Genomic DNA, 19,776 nt, shown 5'->3' on the forward strand with positions numbered 1-19,776 from the left:
TTCCAATCCAAAACGGATCATAATCCAGTCTACTCAGGAGTGCTTCAGCGTTGACATACCCCGTGCTCCGGCGGGGACTGTTAGACCCGAAACAAGGCATGCTGCTAATGAGGATGATGACTTTATGCCATTATCCAAGAAGCGTAACTTGGACGACAACCCTGGGAAAGTTTTGAAGAAGGTAGTCACTAAGCGGAGGAAAGCAGTGCCCCCCCCGACAGGTTAGAGATTTATGTCTATGGCAATATATCATTTTATGTGTGAAATCATGTTGTCTTGATGTCTGAGTTAAACATTGTGTTGCGATTATGCAGATGTAAATGTTTACAATATTCATTTTATATATTTTTTCAGTAGAGGCTTAACGTCAGATGCAACCCCCAAGATGTGTTAGTAAGCATACAGATATTAAATGACAGACAGCAACAAGCAATTGCACGTAGGGGATTTTCTAGTATTCTTGATATGAGACTGGACGCACTTGGCAGCAGATCACACTTAGCTTGGCTGATGGAAAAGCTCGACCACAATGACATGACAATTCGAGCTGGCCCTGGAAAGGAGCTGAAAATTACAAAGGATACGGTGCACCTAATTTTGGGGTTACCGAATGCTGGGGGAGGAACTGCATTGGGCATCGATGAAGCTGTTGCTGCCAACAATTTAAGAGCTGAACTTGATCTATCGAAAGAAGAATTTGGGGTTACAGCTCTTCAAGATCGTCGTTTGAGGAAAGGTTCTGACGATGATTTAAGCATCAGATGCTTTTTCTTGATATTGTTCAATAGATTGTTGTTCCCTACTGTCAGCTGGGGAATAACAAACCATGAGGTTCTTTTAACCGAGGAGATGGATCGTTTCCACCAGATGGACTGGTGCCAGCTTATTTTCAATGATTTATGCCAAGCTGCCAAGAAGTGGCATAATAGGAGCGTTACGAACGTTTCTACAACCACCTATGGATGTTCCATCGTTATTCTTGTAAGCATATCCTTTTTTGTCTGTTATATGTACCCATAATCTTGTATGCAAAATCCATATACACGTAGATTATGCTTTTGTTATGTCTTATAATGACTCATGTTATGCCTTTTGCAGCTGTATTATTTGGATCATTTGCATGACTCAGCGGCACCCCAGAACAAACGTGGAACACCACGAATCAAATACTTTGATAGGAATATTATTCAAGCCCTGACAAGAGCTGACAAGGGCAAGATACGCAAAGGAGAAGAAGCATTTGGACATTGCTCGGTATTTTTTTTATGTGTCAATCATTTTTTTACATGCATATGATAACGTTCACATACCTTTATGCCCGTTTGTAAGCATATTTGTGATGTTTTTTGCATTTTCCATTAAACATATGAATCTCATTTATCAATTTAATATGTTTGTATAAGTTTTACTCCATCTTTCACGCCTTTTTTTAGTTCCGAAGCTCCTCAGAGACCTGCTACACAGCTGTACCACCCGTTGATGCACAATTCAAGGCATGATTCTATTTATATATTTGTTTGTCATAGAATTTCAACATAATATTTAGTGATATGCTATACATTTACTTAATAATTTTCAATTTACAACAGCATAAGACCAGGACCAACACTTTTGATGTTCCTCGTCCTGACCCATCTGGACAACACTCAATTCACATCGAACTCCCGCTCATCAGGGATTTGATATCAAGCAAGCTGAATCAGCTTCCATCCCGCCACCGCCTGGGTTTCATAGAGAAGTTGTCACATTTTGATGCGGAGGTTGGTAAGGCGTGTTCAGTTATTAAACAGACTCTTCAGCAGATTGTTGAGAAACAATACAATCTATCTGATGTTTTTGGCGAGTTAATTGATGAGGTCCTCCGTGCCGAGGCGGGTGACAACGAAGATGCTTATGATGTGCAGAAAACCACATCAAAATCAGATGATATTCGTCCCCAGACAGCTGGTTAGTCAGTTTAATGTATTTACGTCAATATAAAAAAGTTATGCAATCATTTATCGATATCGTTTTGATGTCATTATTTTAAACAATGTTTTTTTGTTTACATGACACGTACAGAAGGATGTACGTGTCCGGCCACCCTAACTGTACCCGATATGTCTACTCCAGTTTCTCAGCAGGATACTCAGTTTACAGACACACAGGTACATGAATTACTGTTAAGGCAACAACATATTCGTGTACTATTAGAAAGTTGCCCCGATGAAGCTGATATTGATCCACTGGTTCATACAAATATAACGAAACAGAACAAAACACCTACAACCTCAGTGGTAATGTTTTTCTTATTAATTGTATTTTTTCATTATAGGGTTGTATTCATCGTTTTATGTAAATAGCATATAACCATTACAATTTTTTCAGGGTAAACATGGTGACGGTGGCAAGAACATGCCGACCAATACAAACGTCACTCCTAAAGCAACACCACACATGGATCCTGACGCGCCGATATTTGATGCGACTCCGCAAATCAAGGTTTGACTAAACCCCCTCGTGGTTTTTCTATATTCTCATTAGCAGTTTACTAAATTTGTAATCCATTTATACCATCATTGTTAGTCTACTGGCGGCGTACAACAAGCGGCAGAAACAGACTTGCCTGACAGTGGTTCATGCTTTGATCAGACTCCATCTGAACATGTTAGCTCAGTAATTTACATTTTCTTTGTAGTTTTCAACTGTTCACAGATTTTGTACAGCCATGCTTCACAGTCTAAATAGGTTATGCATCATACAAATCAGTGTTATGCATATTTACACATACATGTATGCTAAGTAGATGTGCACGCAGTTTTTACATATCTGTTAGCTGCCTATGATAAATTACACATACATTTATGCAGTTTGCAAGAATATTTCTGTCTCTTGATCTGTATCAGTAATGCAGCTCATTAATTTTATGCCAGTTTATGACACTTCATTCCACATACGTATATTCCACTTTATGTCAGCTCAGTAATTTTCATTTTCTTTATAGTTGTCAAAATTGTTCACAGAGTTTTATGTATATTTTCATATATATTTTTAGGTTTATGTTGAAACCGATCAAGCTACAAACACTCCACAGGTTGGCCAGGCTTCTCTTGATTCGGAGATGCAAACTGTGTTAGCTCTACGCGAATATTTGTGTGGTCTGCAATCTGACACCGGCAGGTATGAAGTTCATACTTAATCTAAATCTGTTTATATGCTAGTAGATTTACGCGACCTCTCTAATTGATATAAAAAATTCACCAGGACCATAATAGATTATGGTGAATATTCAGCGACATGTTCTGACATATATAAATCTTTTGCCGATGGGAAGTGTCTCGACAATGTATTCATGCAGTGTTTCACCCAATGTGTAATTGATGATGCAAAAAATCAGCAGACTTCCATGAGTTCGAACAGTTTGATTCTTGATGTTAATATTGGGGTAAACTATCGTAACTTACATACACCATTTTCATATACAAATTAGATGAACCCAAGTACACTCACTCCATTTATATCGTTTATTGCAGTCACTACTCAACTTTGAGGAACACGAACGACACAGTCGCAACCCTCAACCTTTTGATGAATCTGTACTCCACACACTTCTAGACAATTCATTGCCTGAGATAGATGAATTGGACCAATGCAAAGCGGTAACAATCGTATTTCATAATCCAAACATAATTTCTTTTAAATGGAACATATCACATTGTTATGCTTTTGTAAGTTACCCTGTTAATTTTATGCTTTTTTTACACGGTCAGATCATGGTCCCCATGGTAAGCAGGGGGCATTGGACATTATATGTTGTCAACAAGGTCAAGAAGTGCATTCATATTTTAGATTCCAACCCATATGGACCAACACTTGGTGGAACTACATGGAAGGACTATCATTTTGCACATTTGGGCTCAGGTGGTAGAAAGTTACCATGGGCTAAGGTTATTATGAGCAGATTAAACAAAGCAATACAACATGTACGACCCAGTACATGCTTTCCCAAGTTTGGTAACTTCACAATTGACTTGTGCCCAAATTGTCCTAACATGGCAGCTGGATCCAATGACTGTGGGTTTTATGTCATGGGTTACATTCTATTTTATCAATGCGACGAAGGATTTTTGCGGTCAGACATAGAAGCAGTACGTACAAATTTACCAATTAATTCTATAGTTGGCACAAGGCAACATATGGAACAGAGGTATAACTAACTCAGTGTTTTTGTATTGCAGGGCAACACCAGTGAGATACGGTCTCTTGCGCTGCATTATATCACATTCCACCCGAAGAACAAAGCATTATCGCTGCTCCAAGACATCCAAAGATTCAAGGTCTAAAGGATGTAGTTTAGTTTGGTCATGTAATAAATTTTGTATACAATGGTTCCCTAAACTTCAGATCAGTCATGTGTGTATATTATGGGCAAAGTCCGTAGACGTTTCTTAGTTTATGTCGATGACAACTTTGGGGATCAGCTAACTTCTAAACTAGAATATTGTACCAAACTGTGTTTGATAGTAATGTGTGTTTCTTGCATTTGATTCTGCCAGGTTCCTGTACAATATTGTTATGTCAATAACCTCGAAGTACGCATGTTTTTTGTCCGAAGTTTACGATATAATTATTGCCAGTCTTATGCATGTTTGTCCATACACTTATGATACAATAGTCATCATTATATGCCAATACATTATTATATACATTATCAGAGTTATATACTGCAAACAGGGTCATTTTTTGTACAGTCATGGTTCACAGGCTAACCATCTTATGCATTACACAACGCAGAGTTATGCATTTTTTCACATACATGTATGCTAAGTCTATGTACAGTCAGTTTACTGCATACCTGTTAAAGCTTATGACAAATTACACATACGTTTATGCCAGTTTGCAAGTATATTTATGATACTTTCTGGAATTTGTCAAATGAACACAGGAATCACATTTACACAAGGAAATATTTGTATCTTATGGTCTTCTACTCTCTACCAGATGAATCATCATCTCCGACATCCACCGTTCGTTTTTTCGACGTTGATGTCTCATTCCATTGCGGGGCTGCAGCTATGATTTTGTTCCTTGAACCAGGAGGCCGTCCTCGCTTACGTCCAGATAGGTTAGCCAATCGAACCCTATTATCCTCGACAGTTAAACACGTACGGCTGTTGTGACCATCAGCTATGCCACATTTCTGGCATTTCCTGCTCATCTTCTTAGCTCCTTTCGCACCCAATTTTAAAACTTGTTGCTCACTACTTTTGATTGTTCTTCCCTTAGGCTTGGCCTTATCTGGTCTTGCTAAGTTTACACCTTCCATATGAAATTCCAGTTTCTACAAAACAAAGATATCAAGTCAGATTTTATATTCACGTATGTCATCATATATTGTAGCAATGTTTTCACCTTTCTAGCTTCCACATCCATAGAACTAATATCAACTAGCCGAATGTCAGTGTTATGTTCCAATGTTAATATCTGCATATTACATTGATCATCCTTAGTATTGCATTCATTTGTATTAGAGCCCATTAAAATTTCCTGTGAAATAAAACAAAGTCCAGTGAAGACACAAATCTTATAGAGCAGTGTATGTAATACATTATAAAGATTTGTTCCATACCTCGTTCCCATCATCTAATTTGCGTAAGTTGTCTATAGCCATTTCTTCTGTTTCATACGCTTCGACCTATATCATCATTACAATCATGGATCATTATCGACAAGTAATTATGCAAAATTCATAACATCACGAGGTGCGTACCTGGATGTCATCGCAAACACTTGTGCCACAACTCTCACCAGTACCTATATCAGGCTCCACACGCATCAATAACCCTAATAATTCGTCCATCATCTCTAGGGCTTTATCATTCCCAGCTTTAGACAGACTCGTATGGTGTACTACTTTCATTGCTTTTTTAAGCAACATCTTCTGTCTATATGATCTAGTTTCTCCATCTTTTCCTTTCAAATTCCTATCGTCTCTTGAAAAAGCCACATCTTGATGCGCGGAGTATGTGTATCGTTGCAAAATATACTCACTCGGGATCCTTTCAATTTGTAGATGCATGAAAGTGCGTACAATATGAACACAAAATAGACCTATAATTGATTAAACATACATTATGTCATATATTAATCGCAAACAGCTATGTATTCGTAATAATTTATAATTTTATATAGAAAAAATCGTTTAGTATAACATACCTGTATGCTCCCAATGCTTGCACTCACATGAATACTTTCCGGCATCCACATCAGCCCTTATCTTGAATTGGTGTTGACCCCAAACAATTTTATTTGATCTTGTAGTATGTTTCACCACCCAATCATGTTCCTCACCCTCTGTATCACGGTCTATTCGATATGCAGTTGCATATTTTACTGTCTCCTGAAACCTTGTCGTCACAGCTCTAGTGTATGCCCTTGCAACTCTTATTTCAAACATATACAATGTAGTTGTATCCTTTTGACCCTGCAAATTACACAATATAGTATTAATACTGTTTTGTTTTTAATAGCATAAAACATATGTTTATTATTTTTTTTCACTTACCATGCATCCTAGTGCCTCTTTGGCCTCTTTCATCTTCCTACTATGCAGGAGCTTCATCATTTGCTTTGCAAATTGATGAAGCGGTGTGTTTGCATCCACGTGGGCACTCTTCACCAACTTGTTCATGCTCTCGCTTCGTTGTGTAGAGACCATAAGACCACAATAGTCTCCTTTGAAAAATGCAGGTACCCAATCTTTCCGTATTTCATATAATCTGGCAAGGGTGTTGTTCTCGTGTAGTTGGAAATCATCAAGCATCATTTGCCAGGCAGCCTCGAACTCCATTTCATTCAATGGATGATGTATTATAGATTGGAACCTTGTTTTGAAATCCATGTCCTCAAATCTTGCATATAATTCATTCAAGTGGGGCATATACCTGTTTTGCACATGCCACAAACACAATCGAGGTATTGTGTTTGGGAATACTCTGCCAAGTGCGATTGGCATGGCAGGGTCTTGATCTGAAATAGATAAATTTACATAACATCATGCAAGCCAATATGATATCATATAGTACGTGCCATAATAATTACGAGCCATTTTATTACAACATACCTGTCAACATCACTCGTGGTCCGTCACATCCCATGCATGTTTTGAACGTATTGAAGACCCACTCGAATGTATCAACTGTCTCGTCTCCTAGTAAAGCAAACCCAAATATTGTGCATTGTAGGTGGTGGTTCGAGCCAACAAACATGCCTAATGGCTTATCGTACATATTAGTCTTATGTGTAGTATCAAATGTAACTGCATCACCAAAATCAATGTACTCGGCTTGCTGGCTAGCATGAGACCAAAATATGCTTAAAATTTTCCCTTCTTTGTCCAGTTGAAAGTCTGAAAAAATTGTGGATTATCTTTCTTGCATAATGAAAAAAAATAACAGCTTTGACACATCATTTGCATTTCTTTCCCTTTGCCATGCTTTTTTCCTGTCAAAAAATGTAATGATTATGCACTATATCTAACTCAACACATTATGATTGTTTATGTAATATAAAATACAATTATTGTCAATGCATAATACACTTACAGGTTACTCATGTCCTGCACGGTTATTGGAACATTTTCTGGTGTTGGGGACTCGTTCTCAAGTGCTATGAATTAAGAACAAGGCAACATAGAAAATGTTAATCGTTAAAGTCCTTCGTCCTTCGAAGCATTATTTCCCCTCAGGATATAATAGCTTATGGACGAAGGTTATGAAGGACGTACCTTCATAAATTTATTAAACAACGACGAAGGATGAAATATAAAGAATATAAAAGACAACATGAGCAATTATATATATTATCAGGCATAAGCAGAAATATCATTGAATTACAAGTGTACCTTCAATTGGAAGGGGATGACAGTACAAGCGTGACGCAAAAAGCGAATGCCAAGTCAGCGTGTATAGTACGGGAGTACTGTTCACCTATTTATAGGCACGGGACGCAGCCCGTGCAAAATTACATTAATGCCCTTTACATTCGATAATAATTCTATAGTAATCTGACAAGGTCTAAATAGCCTTTTCATCTTTAAGTCGGTTTCACTTGTTGCTACCGCGCCGAAGCTTTCTTGCTCACACCTTCGGCTCTGTATCAACCTTCGTATTACTCTGGTCTACTGTGATGCTGACTTGAATCCGAAGATACCTGTTCACACATCATACTCCAGAAATACTGTTAAATCATGTTTTTGAGGACCTTCGGATGCCGAAGGTCCCCAACAGTAGCCCCTCGCAATATTAATTTGTTTTTAAAATAATAAATTTAGATTGCGACATGGACGAAGGCTTTACGCCGAAGGTCCGAAAAAACACCTTCCCTTTGCTAGAATAGCAACATTCACTGACAAGCGGGGTCTTTCAATTTTCAACGCTCTTGGCGTATAAATACGGCCATACCGCAAACTCATTTGATACGCTCTCTGGCCAACTGCTCCCACTTACTCAATTTTTAGCTCTTGTGAACTAAGATTTGCTAAGCTTTTAGTTTTGAAGCTTCGGCTTTAAAAATAGTTTTTTAGCATCTCCGAAGATGTCCGAAGATAAGAAGACTGTTGCTGAGACGAAGCTGAGCCTCGACGAAGAGAAAAATTTGGGGTTTCTTATAGCGATGTCAAAGACCAACACAGAAAAAATCACCAAGGAGATTCTGGAAGGTTTGTCTGAGGATACTGGTGACAGCGACAGCTATGATGCGGACAGTGGTGGTGAAGACTCCGAAGATCGTCCCTGGCGACCAAGCCATTCAGTTTATGGTAAATCAACTATCAAAGAAAGTCATCTTGCCAATATGAGAGGAAGGTATTTCCGGGATTTGTCCATTGTGAGGGCGGACGAAGGGGAAAAAACTTGCCCACATCCCGAAGAGAATGAAGTCGTAGTGTACCGAAGCTTTTTGAAAGCTGGACTGCGATTTCCCTTGAGCAGCTTCGTTGTGGAAGTGCTGAGAATATTCGAAATCTATCTCCATCAACTTACCCCCGAGGCAATTATAAAGCTGAATATCTTCGTGTGGGCCGTGAGAAGCCAAGGTCTGGAGCCTGATGCAAAAAGCTTCTGTAATATACACGAATTATCATACGAGACAAAACCTTGGGGTAAGGAACAGTATCACAATAATTTTGGCTGCTACAGTTTTGTTTCTCGGTCCGGGTCAAGTTGCCCCGTGCCAACCTTTTGGAAGAGATGGCCCGGCGATTGGATGACAGAATGGTTTTATGTGAAGAATGATCTGACAATACGAGAAGATATCAAAGGTATAATTATGCGCCCTATTTGGCAAAGCTTCGGCCTTCGGAGGCCGAAGGTTGAAATGAATGAAGCTGCCGAAGAATGCCAGAGGGCCTTCGGCGCAGTCTGCTCTTTCATTGGAACGAGAGACTTAGTACAAGAGCATATTGCCTTCAGGGTATGGCCGCTCGCGGAGAAATGGGAAATGCCACAAGAAACCGTAAAAGAGGCCGACGAAGGTGGACTTATCAGGTTGAAGTACACTTTTAAATTTGGAGATAAATTCGTTGAGCCAGATGATGACTGGTTAAAAAGTATTGAAAATTTAAGTGATGAGCTGCTTGGGGCTTATTCGAAGGCCGAAAACACTGCAATGTCAGCAGCCTTCGGAGGCCGAAAAAAGAAGAGGCTGAATCGGGTATTTGATGCAATCGGGTTTGTCTACCCTGACTATTGCTATCCCATCCGAAGGCAGAAGAGAAAAAACACAACCTCTGCAAAAGAAGAAGCTGCAACTGCTCCTAGCGAGCCAGAACCGAAAAGAAAGAAGATAAAGGTCCTTACACATCGGCCGCGCTATATTGAACCAGCTTCGGTGCCTGAGTTTACCGGAGAAACTTCTTCGGCCACCGAAGTTGAAAAACCAGCCGAGCCAACCTTGCTGCCAGAAGTCGCAGAAACGGCCGAAGTGCCAACAAAGATAGAATTGGAACAATCGAAGATTTTGTTATCAGAAACGAAAGAGAAGGCCGAAGCGTCGTCCACAGAAAAAATGGAAGAGGTAAAAGAAGCAACCGAGGGATCCAAAACATCAGAAGTTTTGAGTCCCGCAGCAAACATTGATACAGTAAAAAATCAAAAAGTGCCAGCAGTGACTCCAAAAAGAAAGAGAATGGCTAATGTGCTAGATGTACTGGAAACGATCAAATCTTCAAGCACACCTCCGAAGAGGGCTGCTGTCATTCCTGAAGCAACAACTGAAATTTCTGGTTCTAAAGCTCCAGGGCAAGAGACTGAAGCCGAAGCTGGGCCCTCAGAGCCTGTAAAGATAAAATCCTTGGAAAGTGAGGCAGAAAAAATAACAAAGCCAACTTTTGTTGAAGAAACCGGTGTCATTGCCCCCGAAGCATCCTCGAAAGTTCGTGATTATATTCTTCGTCATGCTTCGGGGAAAAAACTATCAGAAAAAGAAGAGCAAGAGGCCCAGCACTACGCCCAAAAACTGAAATATCCAAAGGGGGCGTTAATATTCAATGGCAGTGGAGAAGAAGACTTCTTGTATTGTCTCCCCGACAGCAAGGAAATTTCTGTCTGTCGGGAGATGAGCAGGAGCTTCGGATTCCCAACTTTAGAAGACGGGCTCTCGGTGCTGTCAAAGAACGATCTAGCTGACAGCCTAGCTTACAATAGCTTAAAGGTGCGACAAATGAAATCCTTGTATTTTTTTTGTTGAGTCCAAAATTTTTCGTTTGTTTAAACCTATTGATGCAGACATATTTCTCTTTGCAGGGCCTGATACTTAGCAATGCCCTCAGGGCACAGAAAGAAGCTGAAGACGAAGGGTGCTCTATAGCCCTGAGCAACCTTCGTTCCGAAGTTATTGAACTGAGGAACGAAGGTCTCGAAAAAGATAAAATGTTGTACTCATTGATAAATAAAATAAAGGAGGACGAAGCTGCTTTTAAAGGTCAAGCTGAAGCTCAGAAGCGGGAAATTGAAGATCTTCGGAAACAACTGGCCAGAGTCAAGGAAGAACGCATACTTGAAGAAACAAAGCGAGAACTCAGCGACCAATGGGCCGATCACCTAGAAATAACTGTTGAAGAGCTTCGTTCGTCCAGAAAGAGATGCTATAACAAATCTATAGATTGTGTTAAAAAGTTAAAAGCTAGCTTCGCCAAGGTTGGCGCCTTCTCAAGCGAAGAAAACTTTACGAGAGGCAATCCCGAAGGTCCCATCGAGTGGATCGACCACGAAGCTGAGGCCTTCGAAGAAATTTTAAATAGCCGAGGAGATATATGCGCCTTCTCTGGTGCCAGGGGGATTGCCACCATCCTAGAGAAGAAGGGCTGCGAACATGTAAAAATTTTAGCACAGTCTGAAGCTGCTTTGTCCTTTGAAGATGCAAGAGATCCTTCGGCCGAAGCTAGTATAATTGGTGGAAAATTTTTTACCGATATCTGGGATAATGGTGGCCGAGAAATGGCCGGAGAAATTATTCGAAGAAGTGAAAAGGGCATTCACGATGCTAGAGAAGTAGCTGAGGCTGCTGAAAAGAGCGCAGAGGCCGAAGGTCAATTAGGTATTAACTAATAGTTTTTATTGTGTTGTAATCTTTAGGCTTTAAGATTTGTTTGCGATTTGTAATAGCAATGTAGCCGTATCCTGTCTTACTTCAGATCCTGCTAAAACGTCTTCGGGCCCTCAGCCGAAAGGAGACGACGAAATTAAAAAGATGGCTGAAGATATTATGGACGAAGTCGTCAATCGGCTCCTGAACGAGGCTGCAGAAGTCGTTTTGAGAGAGGATTAAGTATTTTTGTGAAAACTTCTGAAATGTAATATACTGTAACATTTTGTAACCCTAAATGTAATGTACCTATTTTTGTTAGTCAATTCTTTACGATGCATGAAACTTTACACGTACCGCTTTTGAGTCTTTGACGAAAAAACACCTTCCCTTCTTTTCATGCTTCGTGAAGAAGAATTTTTCTTTGTCACAACAATATCCAATATTCTGATGAATAATATCCAGGCTTCGTGAAAATATTTTCCGAAGCTATTCTTCCGAAGGTCAATGATGAATCTTTTTGTGACTATGATTTCTCCCTTTTTTCAAAGCGTTCTTCTGTAGATTGATAATGTGTCCACCTCTTGTGCCATGTGCAAAATGATGTATGATGCTTATGCTATGCGAAATGATGCGATGATGTTATGTAATGTGAGATGATGTTTATTCCGAAGATACATACGCATCCCTGCAATAAAACACAATCTTTTATAAGCCTCCCTTAGGAGCTTCTTCGCCTTTTACTTCAGCGGAATCAGCGTTTATTTTTCGTTGTAAGCCTCCCTTAGGAGCTTCTTCGCCTTTTACTTTTAGCGGTATTCGCGTTGACTTTTCGCGCTTCGCCTTTTACTTAGGCGGTATCAGCGTTGACTTTTCGCTGTATGCTCTGCATTCCTTTTGGAACGACTTTGGAGCAGAAAACTTACACTGCGCTCCCTTTGGAACGACTTTTTTGTGACTTCGGCAAACTTACTCTGCGTTCCTTAGAACGACTTTTTGTTGCTTCGAAGAATTTTCGATAGTTCGAAGGTCCTCTTTGTTATTACAAGTCTTTGAACTTTAATCAATATAAGCCTGTGAAGAAAATATATTTTCCTTGTAGGATTCAACGAAACTAATTACATGAAATGTAAACAACGTCCTTTATTACAGAAAATAAAACTGAATGAAAAAGATTGCTATTAAGGTAGGATATTTGTCAATAGATGTGCTTTGACTCTGGCACAGTGCTATTGACTGTACGAGCTTCGGACTGCTCTCTGAAGTCCCTCTGGTGTGGAGCATACTGGCTCCCTTCTGGCTGCTGGCCTTGTTGCAACGGAGGTGGAGGCGGAGGCTGTTGCCAAGAAGCTTGAGGCTGACTCGTCGAAGCAACAGAAACTGCAGGATGATTGCCCACATATTCTGGAATGTAGGGCGAATGATACGAAGCTGTATGCATGACCTGCTTCGGCTGAGCTTGTTGTGCTGCTGCTTCAGCTATTTCCTTTTGCTTCTGAATAGTAACATGGCACATCCTGGTAGTATGGCCTTTGTTCTCACCGCAGAATAAGCAAAAGATTCTTCTCGGTTGATCGCCAAATCTTCCTCCAAAGCCCCTGGCGCCTCTGCCTCTTGGAGCTGGTGGTCGGAAGGAGCTTTGCTGTTGCCCTGAAGCCTGTGAGGAGCATTGTGGCCTTTGCTGTTGGCTTCCTCTATCATCATTTTGTGTAGAGTTATGAATTGATCTCACGTGCCTCGAGTAGAACCTCCCTCCGAAGCCCCTGGTCATTTCAGAAAACCTGAAAGCCTCCTCCCTTCTTTGGCGAAAATCATTATCGGCCCGAATGTACTCGTCCATCTTCTGGAGCAGCTTCTCCAAAGTTTGAGGAGGCTTCCTGGCGAAGTACTGAGCTGACGGTCCTGGCCGAAGTCCCTTGATCATGGCCTCGATGACAATTTCATTGGGCACTGTTGGTGCCTGTGCCCTCAAACGCAAGAACCTTCGGACATACGCCTGAAGGTATTCTTCGTGATCCTGGGTGCACTGGAACAGAGCCTGAGCAGTGACCGGCTTCGTCTGAAATCCTTGAAAGCTAGTTAACAACAAGTCCTTCAGCTTCTTCCATGAAGTGATCGTTCCTGGTCGAAGGGAGGAATACCAGGTTTGAGCAACACTTCTGACAGCCATAACGAAAGATTTGGCCATAACTGAAGCATTGCCACCATACGAAGATACTGTTGCTTCGTAGCTCATCAAAAACTGCTTTGGGTCTGAATGGCCATCGAATACGGGAAGCTGAGGCGGCTTGTAGGACGAAGGCCAAGGTGTAGCCTGCAGCTCAGCGGACAGAGGAGAAGCATCATCAAAAACAAAATTCCCATGATGGAAATTGTCATACCAGTCATCCTCGTTGGGAAAACCCTCCTGATGAAGGTCTTGGTGCTGAGGCCTTCGGTGTTGCTCATCCTGAACAAGATGACGAACTTCTTCAGAGGCTTCATCTATCTGCCTCTGCAGTTCAGCTAGCCTGGCCATCTTTTCTTTTTTCCTCTGTACCTGTTGATGAAGCATCTCCATATCTCTGATTTCTTGATCTATCTCGTCCTCTGGTGGTGTCGGGCTGACAGCCTTCCTTTTCTGGCTTCGGGCCTCCCGCAGGGAGACTGTCTCCTGATTGTGGTCTAGTGGTTGCAAAGCTGCAGCCCCAGTCGCTGAAGCCTTCTTCGGCGCCATAACAAAGGTTTATGATCGCCGAAGGTGTTCAAAAAACTCAGAGTGGAAGTGAGTTCACCGGAGGTGGGCGCCAATGTTGGGGACTCGTTCTCAAGTGCTATGAATTAAGAACAAGGCAACATAGAAAATGTTAATCGTTAAAGTCCTTCGTCCTTCGAAGCATTATTTCCCCTCAGGATATAATAGCTTATGGACGAAGGTTATGAAGGACGTACCTTCATAAATTTATTAAACAACGACGAAGGATGAAATATAAAGAATATAAAAGACAACATGAGCAATTATATATTATTATCAGGCATAAGCAGAAATATCATTGAATTACAAGTGTACCTTCAATTGGAAGGGGATGACAGTACAAGCGTGACGCAAAAAGCGAATGCCAAGTCAGCGTGTATAGTACGGGAGTACTGTTCACCTATTTATAGGCACGGGACGCAGCCCGTGCAAAATTACATTAATGCCCTTTACATTCGATAATAATTCTATAGTAATCTGACAAGGTCTAAATAGCCTTTTCATCTTTATTTCGGTTTCACTTGTTGCTACCGCGCCGAAGCTTTCTTGCTCACACCTTCGGCTCTGTATCAACCTTCGTATTACTCTGGTCTACTGTGATGCTGACTTGAATCCGAAGATACCTGTTCACACATCATACTCCAGAAATACTGTTAAATCATGTTTTTGAGGACCTTCGGATGCCGAAGGTCCCCAACATCTGGGCCACCATGCATTTCTGTAACAAAATCCATAATGCAATGTTGTGGAATCCTGCTTTCTTGCATCGCACTAAGGAACTCCATATATTCACGATCATGTGTTTTGTTGCATTGCAATTGCCCTTTTTCTGTATCTTTCTTCAAAAATTCATGATTATGCTCATAGTTTACCAGATCAATCCGAACGGAAATAACATTCTCTTTAGCATCATCGTAGATTTTTTTAAGTTTCATCCCAGCCTTGCACTGTGTTCGTTTCGAACATGTGTTACGTATCCTTGGATTTCCAGCTACCCTTTTAGCATTCTTTCCTTCCATTGAACAGTTCAACCATTTACAATTCTTCCGCTCCCTATATTTCTTCAACGGAAATCCTACCTCGTATGCATATTGACTATAAAAATTATACGCCTCGTCCACGTTACTAAATGTCATACCGACTTTAGGTATCAATCTTATATCAATATTGTCCGGCTGCGCACAGAAATTTAACATTTACGATTCAATAGCGACTAAATTTAACGTAATATGGGAGAACTTACGTGGCTTTGAAGAATATGAGGTGTGTCCTGTTCATGCGGCCCAATATGTCTCATGGGGATGTGCTTCTCTGCGCCGACCACGCCTGCTGTTTTTGTGTGCTCTTCGATATGTCCAGGTGCCCTCAATGCCGCCGGAGGAGTAACAGAGACACCCTCTGTGTATGGGGCGATTGCAGACGCTACAGGATGCATGTCCATTGAAACAGACGTACCTGCTGGCTTATGCACAGATGTTACAGGCAGGATGTCATCGCCAGCGCCGGTGGTGGACATCTTCTCGCCGCCCATCGCCGGCCGGACCTCTCACTTCCGCCGCCGCTAACCGCCGCCAATATTTCAGATGGACGAGCGAACGTGGACGCGGCTGTAAAGTTGTATTAGTTTCCTGCCGTAACTGCGCCTTTATTTACGCGCACGAAGATCACGTATTGCCTTATCTCAAACCCGGTGGTAGATTTTAAACGTTTGCATGGTTTACGCTATCATGTATCACAACGTTATGCAGTCGTAACCGTCAAGCACATGCAAATATTCGTGCGCGCGATTCCTGGCATGCAAAGATTCCATTTATGCATGAGTTATGCACATTTGTACACATATTTATGGTTGCGTATTTGCATGTCGCGTGTAAGCCGAGATACGTGGCTATCCTTTGCATAAATGGCGCAGGCTGGCGTCCAGTGGGCCGAACGCGACCCGATCGGTCTCCTGGCTGGGGCTTCGCCCACTAACGAAAGCCCAGGGCTTCCATTACCTCTTCCCTATATATATATATATATATATATATATATATATATATATATATATATATACTGTATTTATATATTACACCTGGGTGCATTCAATATAGAGAATGCACCCAAGCCGAACCTACGCGCCAGGAGCACCTGGTCCGAGCCAACCGCCCCACCCAGGCCGAACCGACGCTTCATCTTCGTCCCTCTCGCACGCTCCCGACAGAATGCTACAATTTTCGAACCAGACCAGCAGTTGCATCTAGTTATATAGAAGTTGCAATCACACCAGACCAGCAGTTGCAATTACACCACACCAGAAGTTGCAATCATATTTTTAACAAAATTTTCAGAGTTATTCAGTACTTGCAATCACATCAGAGCAACTCAGCAGTTGCATCCACACCACACCAGTAGTTGCAATTACAACACACCAGCAGTTGCAATCATTTTGTTTACATTTTTTAACAGATATTTGGGTAGAATTATACAGCAGTTGCAATCACACCTAATGCGGGGTTGCAATCACACCACACCAGCAGTTGCAATTACACCTCTTTGTCCTGACACTAAAACCAGCCAACTTTGCATAGTCAAGGTAAAAGAGGTAGGCTTCTTCCCTTGTATCAAATGTTTGCCGCACCCTAGAGACAAACACATCAAGTATGTTTGCATCCTGCAGAACAACACGCAATCATGAGTTTGCAATTAGCGGATACCCATAGTTGCAATCAACAAGCAACAAACGTTGCAACTGGAGTAACAACACAGCATGCAATGGTAATCAAGGAGTAAAAACAGAGATTTAAGTCTGCAATTAGAGGATACTCGCGGCGGGGGCAGGGAGGCACGCGTACAGGAGGGCTGAGGGCGTGCTCTTATGGGGAGGCGTGCTCGGGGTGTTATTGCACCCTGGGTGCATTCAATATAGAGAATGCACCCAGGTGCATTTTAGTGCCGCCGTATATATATATATATATATATATATATATATATATATATATATATATATATATATATATATATATATATATAGCTCGGTTGGACACAGTGTTGTAAATCTAATGGACAATTAATGGAGTTGGAAACTTGAAGCACTAATTCACACAAGCATTTATGGATCGATTCAAGTGCCAATCTCTGGCGGAGTCCTTTATTTATCGAAATTATTCAAGACACAACAAGTAGCAGTAGGAAATAAAACGGAGGGTGACGCGATGAAAGCCGGTGGAGCTAGCAGAGCAGCTAGCTGCCCCTCTCGTGAGAGTCTCATCACAGGGATCGCACGTAAACGCCAAGGGCGTCGAGGTAGACCCCAGCTCGTGCGAAGAAGCCAACGATGGCACTCCCTTGCTGCACGGGGATCGCGAACGGAGTGTCACTCCCGTCCCCCCATGCTCCGAAAGGGCCGTAGGTCTTGAGGCTTGTGACGAACTTGATGGAGGTTATGACGGTGTGGCCGTCGACGTTGCCGATCGTCCCGGACAGCTCCGTGAGCACCTCGGAGTCGCCGAGCTGGATCTGCGGGGGCGTGCAGGAATTTCAGAGTCCGTCCGTCGCGAGCTGAGCATATACTAATAATGCATTTGCGTGCGTGTCCACTTACCACCGGCTCAGTTTCTCCACCGGAACCGCCCCAGCGACCAGCAGATTGGGTTTGGCCGGCGGAGTCGACGTAGGAGAAGGCAATCGAGGTCACGGCGATGCCAGTAGCAACGGTGATGCTCTTCAGACGCTGGGGCTCTGCCGTGATGTCCACCGGAGACCCGCCGCTCCCACCCCACGGTCCAACTTTTGCGGCCGAGCGCTGCATATATATGCATGTAAATATGGTAACTTTATATATATATATATATATATATATATATATATATATATATATATATATATATATCATATCCTCCCTCAAAAAAATTATAAGAAACATATGTATGTATGTATGTATATATTTAGTTTTTATTGTGTCTATCTATCTATCTATATCTTGCCTTTCTCGGTCCGAGCACCGGACAGAAAGCATGGATGGTGAGTTGTATGATGTTCCCTTCGCTTCTCTGCTCATGGAACTTCTTGAAGATGACACCGTTTGCCATGGCAAACTGACCGGTGCCCCCAACAATAGCCCACTCCCCGGATTCAACTACTATCCCGGTCACTTCAAGCGTGGACCCACTGAACCTGCACCACACATATAAACATATTTAATAATGAATTAATTATAGAGATATATATGCCTTGCTCCTCAAATACAGAAGGCCGGCCGGTACCTTTGATCCACGAACACTAGGCTGAAGGAGTTGACCCAGTTGCCGGCTTGGATATGCAAGCCCTGTGCACGGGCAACCAGCTTTGCGTTCGGCCCTGGCCCGTCATACACTGTCCAGTTGTTAACTACGGTGGCACCGATGCCAATCGGCGCCTTGTTGTCTATGACCCGAGCTTGGTTGGCGCCTGAGCCCAGGGGCGTGTGGAACAGGTACAGGCCTTCGAACTTCAGCTCGTTCCACTCAGTGAACGCCGAAGTAGGAGTGACTTGGAGGCTGGCCATGGCGCTCTCTCAGTGTCTCTCTGTCTCGTCTACACACTTGAGATGAGGAGCTGTAGTAGTAGCTCTTGTGTTGTGCGTCCGAAGGTAGGGGACAAGCAACTCTATTTATAGAACACCCCGTCGGCCATGAGGCTGGGGCTGGGGCTGCGCGCGGTCTCTACCCAAGGTGAGATTGAGATTGATTGATCCTACGCACAGCTTCACCAGGGTTGGGTTGGGGACGAGGTCAGTCAATGGGTTAAAGAGATGTGCACCGCCCACCAACTGCATGCTCGAGTTCTTTATATCACCAGCTTTTGTTGTGTTGCAAGGACAGGCCAGTTTTCTCCACATGCTACACGCTTAGACCCCCGAACAATAATATTACGTTTCTGTAAAAATATTGTATTCATTAATTGTTGCTTGGATTATTTATTATAAGATAAGGATTTTTGACTGTATCATGAACATGTCACGGTGTTACTATAGAGGGTCATTTGGCACTAACATGATGGGCCAGCCTAGGCACGACACGAAAAAGCACGGTCTAGGCACGACCCGGCCTGGCTAGTATAGTGCCAGTGCCTGGCACGACACGGCTATAGTGTCGTGCCTAGGCCACCATCTCGACCGTAGTGTTGGTACGGGCACGATACGGTTACATTTTTTATTTTAAAAAATAATAGTTTACATATATTAAGTATAAGAATTTAATATATAACACAATAAAATTACAGCTGCATTGGCTAGATGTATGTGTTTTAGTCTCTTATACATTAGGTTGTGTGTTTGAGTCCTTAGAACTACATATTTTTTTGCTAAATTATACAATATACTCAGATGGGTCACAGTGCCACCGGACCAGCCTGACACGACTATGTGTCAGTGCATTTCACACCAACATACATACTTTGACATGCGATGCATGTGAGCTGTGTTGGTCTGAAATTGTTCCTTTTATTGAACAGTCTTGAAG

The 19,776-nt window shown here is 42.0% G+C and overlaps 1 protein-coding gene and 2 long non-coding RNA genes across 3 annotated transcripts; 1 reads left to right on the forward strand and 2 right to left on the reverse strand.

Annotated features, from left to right (window-relative positions):
• Positions 1 to 2,119: 2,119 nt before the first annotated feature.
• Positions 2,120 to 2,652, forward strand: LOC103632173 (uncharacterized). The gene is made up of 3 exons (XR_555738.1): positions 2,120 to 2,147; positions 2,368 to 2,481; positions 2,566 to 2,652. It is a non-coding gene; the product is annotated as an uncharacterized lncRNA (long non-coding RNA).
• A 2,778-nt stretch (positions 2,653 to 5,430) lies between these two features.
• On the reverse strand, positions 5,431 to 5,874 carry LOC103632174 (uncharacterized). Its single transcript, XR_555739.3, has 3 exons — positions 5,750 to 5,874; positions 5,609 to 5,674; positions 5,431 to 5,526 (listed from the first exon to the last, which is right to left on the reverse strand). It is a non-coding gene; the product is annotated as an uncharacterized lncRNA (long non-coding RNA).
• Positions 5,875 to 17,400: 11,526 nt separating this feature from the next.
• Positions 17,401 to 19,051, reverse strand: LOC100282063 (jasmonate-induced protein). The gene is made up of 4 exons (NM_001154976.2): positions 18,541 to 19,051; positions 18,262 to 18,451; positions 17,880 to 18,080; positions 17,401 to 17,794 (listed from the first exon to the last, which is right to left on the reverse strand). Exons 1-4 carry the CDS (start codon positions 18,819 to 18,821, stop codon positions 17,546 to 17,548), a joined length of 921 nt encoding a protein of 306 aa, NP_001148448.2. The 5' UTR covers positions 18,822 to 19,051; the 3' UTR covers positions 17,401 to 17,545.
• Between the last annotated feature and the right edge of the window lie 725 nt (positions 19,052 to 19,776).

This window comes from Zea mays, chromosome 7, assembly GCF_902167145.1.
Source record: "Zea mays cultivar B73 chromosome 7, Zm-B73-REFERENCE-NAM-5.0, whole genome shotgun sequence".
NCBI lineage: Eukaryota > Viridiplantae > Streptophyta > Magnoliopsida > Poales > Poaceae > Zea > Zea mays.

Coding starts and splice junctions, on each gene's coding strand:
- LOC100282063 (NM_001154976.2), bottom strand. CDS start 18,821: ATGGCCAGCCTCCAAGTCACTCCTACTTCGGCGTTCACTGAGTGGAAC. Junction 18,081..18,261: donor CGGTGCTCGGACCGAGAAAG/GCAAGATATAGA, acceptor ATATATATGCAG/CGCTCGGCCGCAAAAGTTGG. Junction 17,795..17,879: donor GTGGAGAAACTGAGCCGGTG/GTAAGTGGACAC, acceptor ACGCCCCCGCAG/ATCCAGCTCGGCGACTCCGA.